Source organism: Neltuma alba, unplaced genomic scaffold (genome assembly GCF_004799145.2).
Source record: "Neltuma alba isolate B1F8T4 unplaced genomic scaffold, ASM479914v2 tig00011593_pilon, whole genome shotgun sequence".
NCBI lineage: Eukaryota > Viridiplantae > Streptophyta > Magnoliopsida > Fabales > Fabaceae > Neltuma > Neltuma alba.
In genome coordinates, this window is record NW_021636245.1 from 21912 (window position 1) to 35819 (window position 13908).

The window sequence follows — 13908 nt, forward strand, 5'->3', positions numbered from 1 at the left end:
CGGAAAATTCTTACATGCGCATGTGTGGACATACATGCTGGCAAAAAAAAGTGTGACCATATACATGTGTGAGCCTTTTTTTAATGGATTAAGGTACATCTAGTATCCTGAAGTATTTTTTCAGTTGCAACCAATACCCTAAAGTATTTTTAGGAGCGCTCAGCATCCTAAAGTATTTTTTAAGGGCGCCCGGCACTGTGAAATATTTTTTTTGCCTAGGTGCTGAATGCACCAAAAAATATTTTTGGATGCTGGACACACCTAAAAAAAATGCTTTGAGATGTTGGATGCACAAAAAAAATACTTTACGGTACTAAATGCACATAAAAAAATATTTCAGGATACTAGATGCACTACAAAATATTTTAGGGTGTTAGATACACCTGAAAAAATACTTCGAGTGCTGAATGCACCTTAACCTTTTTAATTTATAATTTACTTTTATCAATTCGTTATTCTTCTCACATTATCATTGTATATCATCCCCCCCCCCCAAAAAAAATCTGGTGGGAACAACAGCCTTCGTCCTGTTTATATTTATAGTCTGCAAATGAATTAACAAGGTTTGTGACGAATTAATTTTGTTTGTTTGTGGTGCTTCACTTGGACATTAAGGTTTTATTAATCTTGTTCTAACGGTGAGTAATAGAACATGTGCAGCACATTTTGTTTTAAAAAAATAATTCGCGATAATAAAAATTTTTGGGTATTCTAATTGGCTTAGACATAATGATCTAATATTTATAGGAAAAATTAAGTCAAGATATTTTCATTATAATGAAGGACTTATGCATCATTTACATTGGGATGTTCCCACTTAATTGTGGAATATAAGCCGCGGAGAAAAATAATGACTTTTCAGAAACACTCATTGAAAAATTAAAGTTGAATTAAGCTAGAGATCGCTATTCTTGGAATTCCTCTATATCTTCAGGACGTTCGATACTTAGACTATCTGTTTATTTAAAATACGGACTTTTGAATACTAAGCAAACACAATCAAAATAAAAATAAAAAGTTAACCAACTTTACAAAAATTAATAATGTCCTTGATTCTGAAAAATATAAGGCAGTGTTAGTGTATATGTATATTGCAGGATTTTTAGAGCAAGCAATCATCTATATATATATATATATATATATGGAGTGTGTGTGCGTGTGTCCGTATATATATACATCTGATAAAACTTAAAACAAACCGCAATCATTATATGATATGAATAGTACAATTTGTTCATCAAATTTTTTGTCCAATTATTCATCAACTTCATGCAATATACTATACAAAAGAAGAATGCGCTTAGTTGGACTTCCAAATGTTAGTGGCAGTATCACCCAAGAGGGGGTGAATTGGGTGAGTTAAAAAAAATTGCAGAATTAAAAGTAAATACTATTGAAAACAGAGAGTGTAAGTTTAGGAAGATTTCACCGTAGAGAGACAAACACAAGGTTTATACTGGTTCGGTCTTAATCACTTGACCTACGTCCAGTCCTCAGAACACCTCTAAGTATTTCATTATCTTCCAAGATTGATCGGGCTCTTAGCACCTCAGTAGAGTAATTGATTCACTCAATCACTCCCCTTTACTTTCCGTAAGGTTACAAGCCCACTCTTGAGTATCACTCAGATGTGATTAATGAAAGATAGATATTGACTCTCTTACAGAGTAGAATAAGTGATGAACACTGACGCTCAGTAATAACGAAGAAATAGAGTATTGAATGTAACAGTAAATGATTACAGACGGTAGCTCGGGTATTCAATTCTGTTCATTAATGCTTCTTCGCGCCTTTTATAGTTGAGGTTGTTAAGTAATCGTTGCGGAGGAGCTTCTAGCCGTTGTGACTCCGTTTGCGTGTTTTCCCAGTTACAACAGTTCTGCCATTAATGCTTCTGGGCTTCTGACACAGTCGATTACAGGCTACGTAATCAATCGTTGAAGAGCCGTTGTGATTTCTCTTTGTAATCTGCAACAATACTTTTAACTTCAATAAGTTAATCTTTGCAATGTAGACCTTAAGGTAGAACTGAACAGATGATAGAATAATTATTCATTGTATTCGGGTGGAATCAAAGGAGACTGTTAAATATGCAGAATAACAATCTGGACATTCTTGATCGAAGTGCTTATCGATCACTGGTTGATCGATCCGGTTATCGATAATCAGAGTGAAAGCTTTTTGAATCAGTTGAATAAGATTATTGATCAAGTGATGGATCATTGATTTATCGATCAAGTAATCGATAAAATGTAGCTGAGACACTTATGCTGATATATGAACTAGAGAAAGATCAGAGTCATTTTGATTATAAATCACTTAGTAAAATGGCCAAAATGATCATGCATGCTAAAAATAGTTTGGAAGAAAAAGGAGAGTTGAATTTGAGAACCATCATAGCTAATTGAGATAAAACTGGAAAAGTAACGTGATCGAACAGTTTATCGAATACTCATTGATCGATCAGATAATCGATAATTCAAGTGTTACTGAAATGAAACTTCAGTTAATGTTGATCGATCACATTATCGATAAATTTATTATCGATAATGTTATCGATAAATACCATGTGGAAATCGCTCAGTGAAGAGTAAGGATAAATTGGGTTTATCGAATAGGTGATCGATCAGTAAGTTTAATCAGGTTATCGATAAACTTTGAAATGAAGATTTTGTTCTAAGCTATTTATCGATCATGTTATATGAAAAGGTACTATTTAGAAAGATTAGATTATCGATAATGTTATCGATAACTTGGTTAGGTTATCGATCATGTGATCGATAACTTGGTGATCGATAATGTTATCAATCAGCTGCTATGATGAGTACCTGCATTCAGAGAGTCAGTGAGCAATGTTTGATCATATTATCGATAATGTAGTCGATAAATGGTGACAAAATCAATGTACAGAACGAGTATAGTGTATTACCATTTATCGGACTCTTCATCGATAACTGATTTATCGATCATGTAATCGATAAATGCACTCTGGCTTTGGTTCTGTTTATCTGTTACTTGTTCGATTATCTTATGTTATCGATCAAGTGATCAATAATTAACTGTAAACTTGTATAACTTCTTTGTTAGCGATAATCGATCATTTTATCGATCAACGGATTATTGAACAACTTTATCGATCAAAATCTTATTTAAGTTACTGGTTTGCACTGACATTTTATCTGATAGCTTATCGATAAATACTTGATCGATTAACATACTGAACTACTTAATTCTAACTTTGTTATCATCAAAACCATAATCCTAACACCAAAATACAATAATAATGACTGAAGGCACAAAGTCTTGTACTACCTCCAGTCTTTAATATGAGACCTTATTTGATTTTTATTTTGATCATAATTATAAGACCCCAATCTATTTTATCTCTTATATTTATATATATTTTTCCAAGATAACCCCTCTAATAATAGTAGTTCTAGCCAATAAATTTGATTAGTAAGGATATTTTAGAAAAAACAACACTTATTTATTACAAATAATTAACTTAATTTATTTTCTTAATCTCCTCAAATTAGTCAACTAATTCTTATAATTAGGACCGGAGGTAATAGGTAACAAACACATGGATAATTTTATAGGTTAAGTTGATTTCTTTTTATCCATTGACGGCAGTTTTCAATTTTTTTCTTTTGTATTTTTTTTCTTGGTATGAAGTGGATAGTAAATATCGTCTTTCATCCCCAGATTTTTTTTTTGCAAAACATTATAGTATATATAATTTTCAATCTCAATCTCTTTAAAATAATAGAATTCTAGCCACACCCACCACCAATAGGTTTGTGAAGTTCATAAATATTTGGCCTATAACCTATAGATTGTAAGTTCAAGTTGTGCTATGATCCATAAATATTTTTATAAATGCTTTTTGAGTCAGAGGCAAATCCTGATCTTAGTAAATATTTAGGATTCAACTTATCTAAACTATTTTTGTTTGAAAAAACAGAGAAATTCTGGATCCCCCCCTGTTTCTTTATATGAAGTGAAAAAAATGATGGCCAAGTCAAATTCATGAGGTCATTAACAAAATATATCTTCCAAAGGTTGCTTGAAGACAAAGTTTCTTGTCTAGAAGATCTCATGATGTGTTCATATGGATCGAGGAACAATGGCATAAACTACGATTTTTAAATTCGTGAATATATATATTAGTTCAAAACATTAATCTCTTCATTACCCATAATTGACCTAGTCTTTCTTGCCCATTCATCATTTAAATTATGAGGGGAAAATTGTGAATAATGTATATAGTACATACATTTGTTCACATGATTACTATTTCTTCACATTTTCTTAATTACTATTATTATGTTTTTTCTAGATGGTTAGTTGTTAATGAAATTGGTCTGAAGTTAAATTCTGACTTTGTTACTTGCCATTAACTTGACCAACATTACAACAATTCGTTTTCAGGCTACGCGCTCCCACCAGTTCCCTTGCAATTATAAACTTAATTAATAAATTTAAAAATGGATCAGATGATGAATACATTTAAAAGTCAAAATATGTTTTAATCGTGAGAATGAATTTTTCTTAAAAAAAAGTCCGTAAATTCAAATTATCTTTAAAAAAAAAAGTGGTACTAATGATGCTGCCTTCTCAGACCTCATTTACGTTCTTTACAATTAATATTTAGTAAACACTTTTCAAAAATACACTGAGATTTTCTTACACAAATCTGTATTATTGCTCTGTTAGTTAAGAACTTAAGATTCAAATTTTTTCTCTTCCCAAGGGACATGACTGATACAGTGAATCAAGCACCGCTCCTTAAAACAAATGATGAATCATTTTTTAATTGTGAAGTGGAAAGATATATTATTTTATTTGAATTTTTAATTAAAACAAAAAACAAAATAGGCAAGATGATTTTTCCAGGAAGCCGGAACCAAGTTGGTGCGGCCGTTCATGTTTGAACGAGTAACTCCAGAGACCCACAACACAGCACAACTTGACGGAAATACTCCTCCGGTCCTTATTATAAGACCTAATTTGACTTTTTATTTGGTCCTAATTATAAGACCCAATCCATTTTGTCTCTTATATTTATGCATTTTTTTCCAAGATAATCCTTCTAATAATGATAGTTTTAGCCAATATACTTAATTAGCAAGGATATTTTAGGAATGACAACACTTATTTATTATAAATAACCAACTTAACTTACTTCCTTAATCTCCTCAAATAAGTCAATTGGGTCTTATAATTAAGACCGGAGGAGTAGCTTTTTATTTTTTTAATTAATTTTTTAATATTATTTTTGTTCTTCACTTTTCATTAAAGCTTCATATTTTGAACCAAGTATTGTGACCATTTTGCCACCTAACCCAGTCCCCCGATTTTGGCGGCCCCTCTGTCCTCATCTTCGCTTGTATATATATAAACACCATTTCATAAACAAGGGACTAAACTCAGTTTCCTTTCTCTTCTTCTTCTTCTTCTTCATTTCCAAGTCTCTCTCAGTGGAAAATAGTACTACAACCAGAAGAAAATTCAGAGAGAGAGACAGAGACAGAGAACAAGTTTCTTTTTAGTTTCTGGGGTTGTTAAGCTCTTTTTTTCTGTTCTGCTAACCAAGAAAGCGACTGAGTTTGGTATAGGTTAAGATCAAGTAAGTATGCGCAGTCCACTTTGATTTGTCTGTTTGGTTGCATGGAAACCACAAACAACAGAGAACGACTTCTTCTTCTTCACTTCTTCTCCTGCTTAATTGTTTGTTTCATTGACGTCTGAAATATTGTGCAGAAGAAGGAGGTGAGTGACAATGGAGGGTAATAATTTAACGAGGAACATAAGTAAGAGCTTTAGCAGGTCGAGTTGGAGAATGGAAGAGGTGTTTACGAGTGGCCGGTATTCTCGCCGGAGCAGTCGGATCGACGAAGACGAAGAGGCTCTCAAGTGGGCCGCCATAGAGAAACTTCCCACCTACGACAGGCTAAGAACAAGCATCTTCCAAACTTATGGCGACCAAGATCAAGGTGGTGGTCAAGTGACACACAAGGAAGTCGATGTTCGAAAGCTCGACATGAACGAGAGACAACAAATCATCGACAGAATCTTCAGAGTCGCCGAGGAAGACAACGAGAAGTACCTCCGAAAGTTCAGAAACAGAATTGAGAAGTCAGTTCCATGTTCCTCCGAATCTCCACCTTCTTACATATCATCATATTATTATCAATGTTTCTGGTTTTAACTCAAAATTTGATCTTCCTAACGGTTTTGTTTTTCTGTGGAAAATTGCAGGGTGGGAATCAGACTTCCAACTGTGGAAGTGAGGTTTCAGAATCTGACAGTGGAGGCTGATTCATACGTTGGAAGCAGGGCTCTTCCAACGTTGCCAAATGTCGCAATGAATCTTCTTGAGTCTGCTCTTGGCGTGTGTGGGATTAGTACAGCTAAGAGGACAAAGCTGACCATTCTTAAAAACGCCTCTGGTATTATTAAACCTTCAAGGTATACTCAATCACGTGCAATCATCAAAGTTCTTGTCTTTCAAATGAAATTTAACTCATAAAAAAAGGGTCTCAAGGTGTAATCTCCAAGCAAGTTGACATTTTGATGCATGAACTTGCTTTATTTTAAATAACAAGTGATCTTGTTGGTTTGTGTAGGATGGTCCTTTTGTTAGGTCCCCCATCTTCCGGGAAAACGACTCTCTTGTTGGCTTTAGCTGGAAAATTGGACCCGAACTTGAAGGTAGCTAGATCAGATTCCATCGTAAATCCCAAGCGGGGGAAAAAAAAAATTTGAAATACAGAATTAAGTCACAGGAAACAGAGTACTAAGAAATTTTTGGATGAAACAGGTGAAAGGAGAAATTACTTACAATGGCTACAAGCTTAATGAGTTTGTCCCCAGAAAGACATCGGCTTACATTAGTCAAAATGATGTTCATGTTGGAGAAATGACTGTGAAAGAAACCTTGGATTTTTCTGCCAGATGTCAAGGAGTTGGGACTAGATATGGTAATTAAGCTAACAATTTTACCTTAAACAGGAATTAATATTCAGTCATATATATGAATCAGTAGTGATTAACAAAAAAAATTTTAATTTCCTTTAGACCTTTTGACTGAGCTTGCTAGAAGAGAAAAAGAAGGCGGCATATTACCTGAGGCTGAACTTGACCTTTTCATGAAGGTATTTTCACAGAATAATTAACTCTAAATATCTCAATTATTGTTCAAATCACTCAATTATTTTCTTTTTTAACTTTTCAGGCTACTGCAATGGAAGGAACAGAAAGCAGTCTCATTACTGATTATACTCTTAAGGTAATTTAATTTGAGGGCTTATTTACTTCAACATGCATGATAAAGAATCTGACAATACACCAACCCCATATCTCCAAGATTTTCTTGCCACATAACTTTACCGTCAAAAATTTCTCCTCACCTACTCTATCTCTCTCTAGTCATTTTCAGTTTTGGCAGCTAAATGGTCCTAGCACAGAAAAATAACCAAGAAACATGAATTTATTGGAGAACAACTTGTTCTGATTGCATTATTATTATATATATTATTGCCCTTTTAAGTTGCTGATATTTACCAAACTGCGCTAAGGCTATTGACTGATGATATTTACATATGAAACAGATATTAGGGTTGGACATATGTAAAGACACCATTGTGGGTGATGAAATGCATCGAGGTGTCTCAGGAGGCCAAAAGAAACGGGTAACGACAGGTTAGGAATTACAGACAATAATCTTGTACTTGGTCGTCTTTAATTACTTGGTCTTCTTTTTAAGAATTATTTGGTCATCTTCACTTGCATCATTACCCATGCTCTTGATCAACAACCTTTATTTTATCTGTTCTCTTATCTTATTTTTATTTTAAACTAAAGTGGCCAAAACATACCAAGTCAAAGTGTCTCGAAATATCAAAAATTAAAATAAAATGACCAGAACATGCGGTAGCCGGCCAAACTCTATTTACTTTGGACTTGGTCCTTCACCTTCACGGATTCACCAACCCACTATGACAAAATTCATAGTTTCACATGTTACTTTCTACACTAAGTCTATTCAGATACTTTCTCCGACACCTTTTTTTTTTTTTTTAATTTCATTATTTTTACTATTTTTAAATCAAAATAAACCCAACGCGCATGTTAGTGTTCATTAACAAAACTAGCTAGTGGTTATGTGGACTGTTATGTGAAGTTTGAATAAATGAAATGAACTCTTTTTTTTTTGGTGTACAGGGGAGATGATTGTGGGACCGACAAAGACACTGTTCATGGATGAGATATCGACGGGTCTTGATAGTTCAACGACATATCAAATAGTGAAGTGTTTGCAGCAGATTGTACACCTCACTGAAGCAACCATCTTCATGTCCCTCCTCCAACCTGCTCCTGAGACGTTCGATCTCTTTGATGACATCATTCTCATATCCGAGGGTCAGATTGTCTACCAGGGCCCACGAGAACACATCCTTGAGTTCTTTCAGTCAATGGGATTCCGCTGTCCTGAAAGAAAAGGAACCGCTGATTTCTTACAAGAGGTATATAACTATATATCGTCATTGTTTCACTGCATTGTTCCTCGTAATTTTTCTAGTATTGGAACTAAGTCTTATAAATAACAAGGGAGCTGAACATGGGTTGACTTGTAAAATGTGTTCAGGTGACCTCAAGGAAAGACCAAGAACAATATTGGGCAGACAGAAGCAAGCCGTACAGATATGTGACAGTGCCCGAGTTTGCAAACCGATTCAAGAGTTTCCACGTGGGAATGAGGCTTGAGAATGAGCTCTCAGTCCCATTTGACAGGTCCAGGGGACACAAAGCTGCTCTTGTTTTCAAGAGATACTCAGTGCCCAAAATGGAGCTTTTAAAAGTATGCTTTGACAAGGAATGGTTACTGATCAAGAGGAACTCTTTTGTCTACATATTTAAGACAGTCCAGATTAGTCTTATTGCCATAATTGCTGCTACTGTCTTCTTGAGGACCAAGATGCACCAGAACACTATAGATGATGGGGCACTTTATGTTGGGGCAATTCTGTTCTCCATGATCCAGAACATGTTCAATGGTTTTGCTGAGTTATCCCTCACAATTGCGAGGCTTCCTGTGTTTTACAAGCATAGAGACCTTTTGTTCCATCCCGCTTGGACTTACACACTCCCCAATTTCCTTCTTCGTATTCCAATTTCCATATTTGAGTCTGTTGTGTGGATGGTTGTCACCTACTACACAATAGGATTTGCACCTGAAGCTAGCAGGTTGGTTTAGTTCAATGTGTTTCACTTTGAAGAATACGTATATTTGTAATATAGACCAAATGAGAATATTTGCCTTTGATCTCATTTTCAGGTTCTTCAAACAGCTGTTGTTGGTCTTTCTGATTCAGCAAATGGCAGCTGGGATGTTTAGGTTCATTTCTGGAGTTTGCAGGACGATGATTATTGCCAACACTGGAGGATCCCTCATGCTCCTTCTTGTTTTCCTACTCGGAGGTTTCATCCTACCAAAACGTGAGTGAGGGATTTAAAGTTTGAAACATGTCTTCAAAATGATACCTTGTACCTATTAGAGGAATCAATGTCCTAACACAAATGCTTCATGATAACAGGTGACATTCCAAATTGGTGGGTATGGGGCTACTGGGTTTCACCACTGTCTTATTCCTTCAATGGCCTTGCTGTGAATGAAATGCTTGCACCAAGGTGGATGAACAAAAGGGTGAGTAATATAAGCTCCATTTGTTTAGCCTGTCTAAGGTGAATAATTCATCAGAATACTTAAACTTCAAAAGGAACATTCTGTTGAGTTGAACTTTACTTTTAAATGCAGGCTCCAGATGGACGTCAATTGGGTCTAGCTGTGTTGGAGACCTTCGATGTTTTCCCTGAGAAAAAATGGTATTGGATAGCTGCAGGAGCGCTTGTGGGCTTCACAATTCTTTACAACGTTCTATTTACCTTTGCACTTATGTACCTTAATCGTAAGGACTCATTGATCTCGATCAATCTTCCAAAAGCAGTTTATTACTTGTATCATTTGTCATTTGATCTTAACAAAATGTGTCTTTTATCTTGTTTGATGATCTAGCAATTGGAGGGAAGCAAGCGATTATAACTGAAGAATCAGCAAGTGAAATGGAAGGTTTAGGAGATTCAAGAGACGAACCTAGACTCAGAAGGCCTATGTCAACTAGAGATGGAAACAACACAAGAGAAGTGGCAATGCAGAGAATGGGCAGCAGAACAAACCCTACTCAAATGAGACATGTTAATTCAAACACAGAGTCAGCCAATGGAGTTGCTCCTAAGAAAGGAATGGTTTTACCATTTCAACCACTCGCAATGTCGTTTGATAGTGTCAATTACTTTGTGGACATGCCCCCTGTAAGAACTCCATCCTCTTGTTCTATCTTTGTTTTGCCATTAATACTTTATGGTACCTAAACATAATTGAATTTTGACAGGAAATGAAAGATCAAGGTGTGACAGAAAATAGGTTACAACTTCTTAAGGAAGTAACTGGTGCCTTCAGACCTGGTGTTCTAACTGCACTTATGGGAGTCAGTGGAGCTGGTAAGACAACTTTAATGGATGTTTTAGCAGGAAGAAAGACTGGTGGCTACATTGAAGGCGATATTAGAATTTCTGGATTCCCAAAGAAGCAAGAAACCTTTGCAAGAATTTCAGGATACTGTGAACAAACTGATATTCATTCACCACAAGTTACAATCAAGGAATCTTTGATTTACTCTGCCTTCCTTCGGTTACCTAAAGAAGTCAGCAAAGCAGAAAAGATGGTAAGCTAAAAACGCTATATTTTCTGTTTTTTTATCATAATATTTGGACGAAGGTGAAATTAATTTTTTTTAAATTGTTTGTCATCTCAGCAATTTGTGGATCAAGTAATGGAATTGGTGGAGCTAGATAATCTTAAGGATGCCATAGTAGGACTTCCAGGAGTGACAGGGTTATCAACAGAACAAAGAAAGAGATTGACAATTGCCGTTGAGCTTGTGGCTAATCCTTCAATCATTTTCATGGATGAACCCACTTCAGGTCTAGATGCTAGAGCAGCCGCTATTGTCATGAGGACTGTGAGAAACACTGTTGACACAGGAAGAACAGTTGTCTGCACAATTCACCAACCCAGCATTGACATTTTTGAAGCCTTCGATGAGGTAACCTATGATCTTGTCAACAATGTGTCTTTATGGGATTTTGTCTCATTGTTGCTTAATAAATTTCTCTTCTTTCTTGTAATAGCTTCTATTGATGAAAAGAGGAGGGCAAGTGATTTACGCAGGGCCACTGGGTCGGAATTCTCACAAGATTGTAGAATTCTTTGAGGTACTACAACTACTTGATATTATTTGGTAGTTTTTTTTTTTTTTTTTAAACAAGCTTCCAACATTTGACTCCATCTTTATTCCACTATAACAGGATATTCCAGGAGTCCCAAAAATTAAGGATAAGTACAACCCAGCGACATGGATGCTTGAAGTGAGCTCCATAGCAGCTGAAGTTCGTCTTGGAATTGACTTTGCTGAACACTACAAATCATCATCTCTGTTCCAGTAAGTCCATAAACAACACCATTGTCTAATGTTGTTAGTGTGCTTTTGTTAGTTGAACTTACACATGTTTCTATGAGCAGGAGAAACAAAGCTCTGGTAAAGGAATTAAGTACACCTCCACCTGGTGCAAAAGATCTGTATTTCCCAACTCAATACTCTCAGTCCACATGGGGACAGTTTAAATCTTGTCTATGGAAGCAGTGGTGGACTTACTGGAGGAGTCCAGATTATAACCTTGTCCGGTTTTTCTTCACCTTAGCTGCTGGTCTAATGGTGGGGACAATATTTTGGAAAATTGGAGAGAAAAGGTTAGGACTTTGAACTATTTTCTATTTTCTACTATGAAGTCCAGTCAAATTAACCTACCATTATTCAAGGATTCTAGCTAAACTCTCTCTGATTATCTCTTCTACAGAGATAACTCAACAGACCTGACCATGATCATAGGAGCAATGTACTCTTCTGTTCTGTTCATTGGAATCAACAATTGCTCAACTGTCCAACCTATTGTGGCCATTGAAAGAACAGTTTTCTATAGAGAAAGGGCTGCTGGAATGTACTCAGCATTGCCTTATGCCATTGGACAGGTTAGAGGATACAAATTTGAACCATTTTTTTCTGTGGGAATTTATCTATACTCTTATGATGCCGTAGCTTGAAAGTCACCTAATCCCTTTGCCACATAACTTTTGCAGGTTGTCACAGAGATTCCTTATGTCCTCTTTCAAGCTGTGTATTACTCATTGTTGGTGTATGCTATGGTGAGCTTCCAGTGGGCAGCGGACAAGTTCTTTTGGTTTTTGTTTGTCTGTTTCTTCTCCTTCCTATATTTCACGTACTATGGGATGATGACTGTGTCCATCACGCCAAACCACCAAGTGGCTGCAATTTTTGCAGCAGCATTCTATGGACTTTTCAACATCTTTTCTGGCTTCTTTATCCCCAGACCCGTAAGTATTATATACCCATTCTAGTTGCAATTTGGTTTTGAAAATGCGAGTTGTTCTTGCAGATTTATCATCTTCAACACTAACACAACATTTCTATGTGGAATTCATTTCAGAAAATTCCAAAGTGGTGGGTCTGGTATTACTGGATTTGCCCAGTTGCCTGGACAGTATATGGATTGATTGTCTCACAATATAGAGATGTAACCACGGCGATTTCTGCACCTGGGTATGGAGACAATGGTGCTCCAGGTCCAGTCGCCATCAACCAGTACATTCAAGACCATTTCGGCTATCAAACAGACTTCATGGGGCCAGTTGCAGGAGTTTTGATTGCTTTCACTGTGTTCTTTGCCTTCATGTTTGCCTACTGCATTAAGACACTAAACTTCCAGATGAGATAAGTCTATATAGAGCCATTGGTGAGGAACTTCTGTTCTGCTCCACAAAATATCTCCTGCAAGCCTTAAATGACTTTTGTATGTATATAATTACAGATAGCAAAACAGTAGATGATGGCGATAATTTCATCTCTGCAAGTTTTGAGGTCTGCTTAATCAGTAATTGTAAAGTAAATTATCATGTTTTGGTCACATCATTGTTGAATCCTTTGTCCCATAGGAGGAATTTAGTTTATACATATATATGAGGTCAAATTCTTGTACAATAGTACTTGTTTCGAAATGATATTGAATTACTTACGCCTTCCCAATCTTCCTTTCAGTATTCGTCAACTTGAAACAATGTTTATGGTTCAGTGATTAAAGTTAAACAGCAGTTTAATGGGGATAAAACAAGCGATTCATGGATTCAATCTCTCTCTCTCTTTTTTTTTTTTTTGGGCTTTACAATCTTGTTTGTGTGCTCTTTGGGGTTTCAGTATCTTTCAGAATGGCCTCTCACATTTGAAACAGTACATATACGACGTGAATAGAAGTAATTTAAGGGCGAATGGCTCTTACAAGCACATTAGTCAGACTCTTCTTTTCATTATCATGTTCATCTGTAGCGGCCTATAATGAAAGGCTTGGTTAAAATGCATAACTTCTAAGGATTATAACTACTAAAATTTTAGAGACTTGTTACTAAATTTTCAAAAAAGTTACAGATTAAGGGGTGTTTGGTTTACAATAAAAGCATCTTTTAAAAGTGTTTTCACACAAGATGAAACAGAACTCTTTTCACATACTTACTTCGTATACCGTAAAATTATTTTTAAAATTATAATTTGGTTTCCACCAAAACATCCTCTAAGTGCTGATTTTGGGTGAAAACAGTTAGTTATACTAACAAGAAAATATAGATGTTAGCATTTAGCAGTGAACTTTTTGGAAATCTAAGTTTATTAGAGCAAATATGGAAATTAAAATGCGAAAGGAAACTTTTTTGGAGTAGCA

General features: G+C 35.6%; 1 protein-coding gene across 1 annotated transcript; it reads left to right on the forward strand.

Moving 5' to 3' along the window:
- The first annotated feature begins 5763 nt into the window (after nt 1–5763).
- Nucleotides 5764–13171, forward strand: LOC114715503 (ABC transporter G family member 36). Its single transcript, XM_028900372.1, has 21 exons — nt 5764–6138; nt 6262–6471; nt 6630–6714; nt 6824–6983; nt 7081–7157; nt 7238–7291; nt 7614–7704; nt 8227–8528; nt 8651–9249; nt 9341–9501; nt 9600–9709; nt 9821–9971; nt 10079–10374; nt 10455–10787; nt 10878–11168; nt 11254–11337; nt 11431–11564; nt 11645–11872; nt 11980–12151; nt 12260–12514; nt 12628–13171. Exons 1-21 carry the CDS (start codon nt 5783–5785, stop codon nt 12913–12915), a joined length of 4437 nt encoding a protein of 1478 aa, XP_028756205.1. The 5' UTR covers nt 5764–5782; the 3' UTR covers nt 12916–13171.
- Nucleotides 13172–13908: the final 737 nt, after the last annotated feature.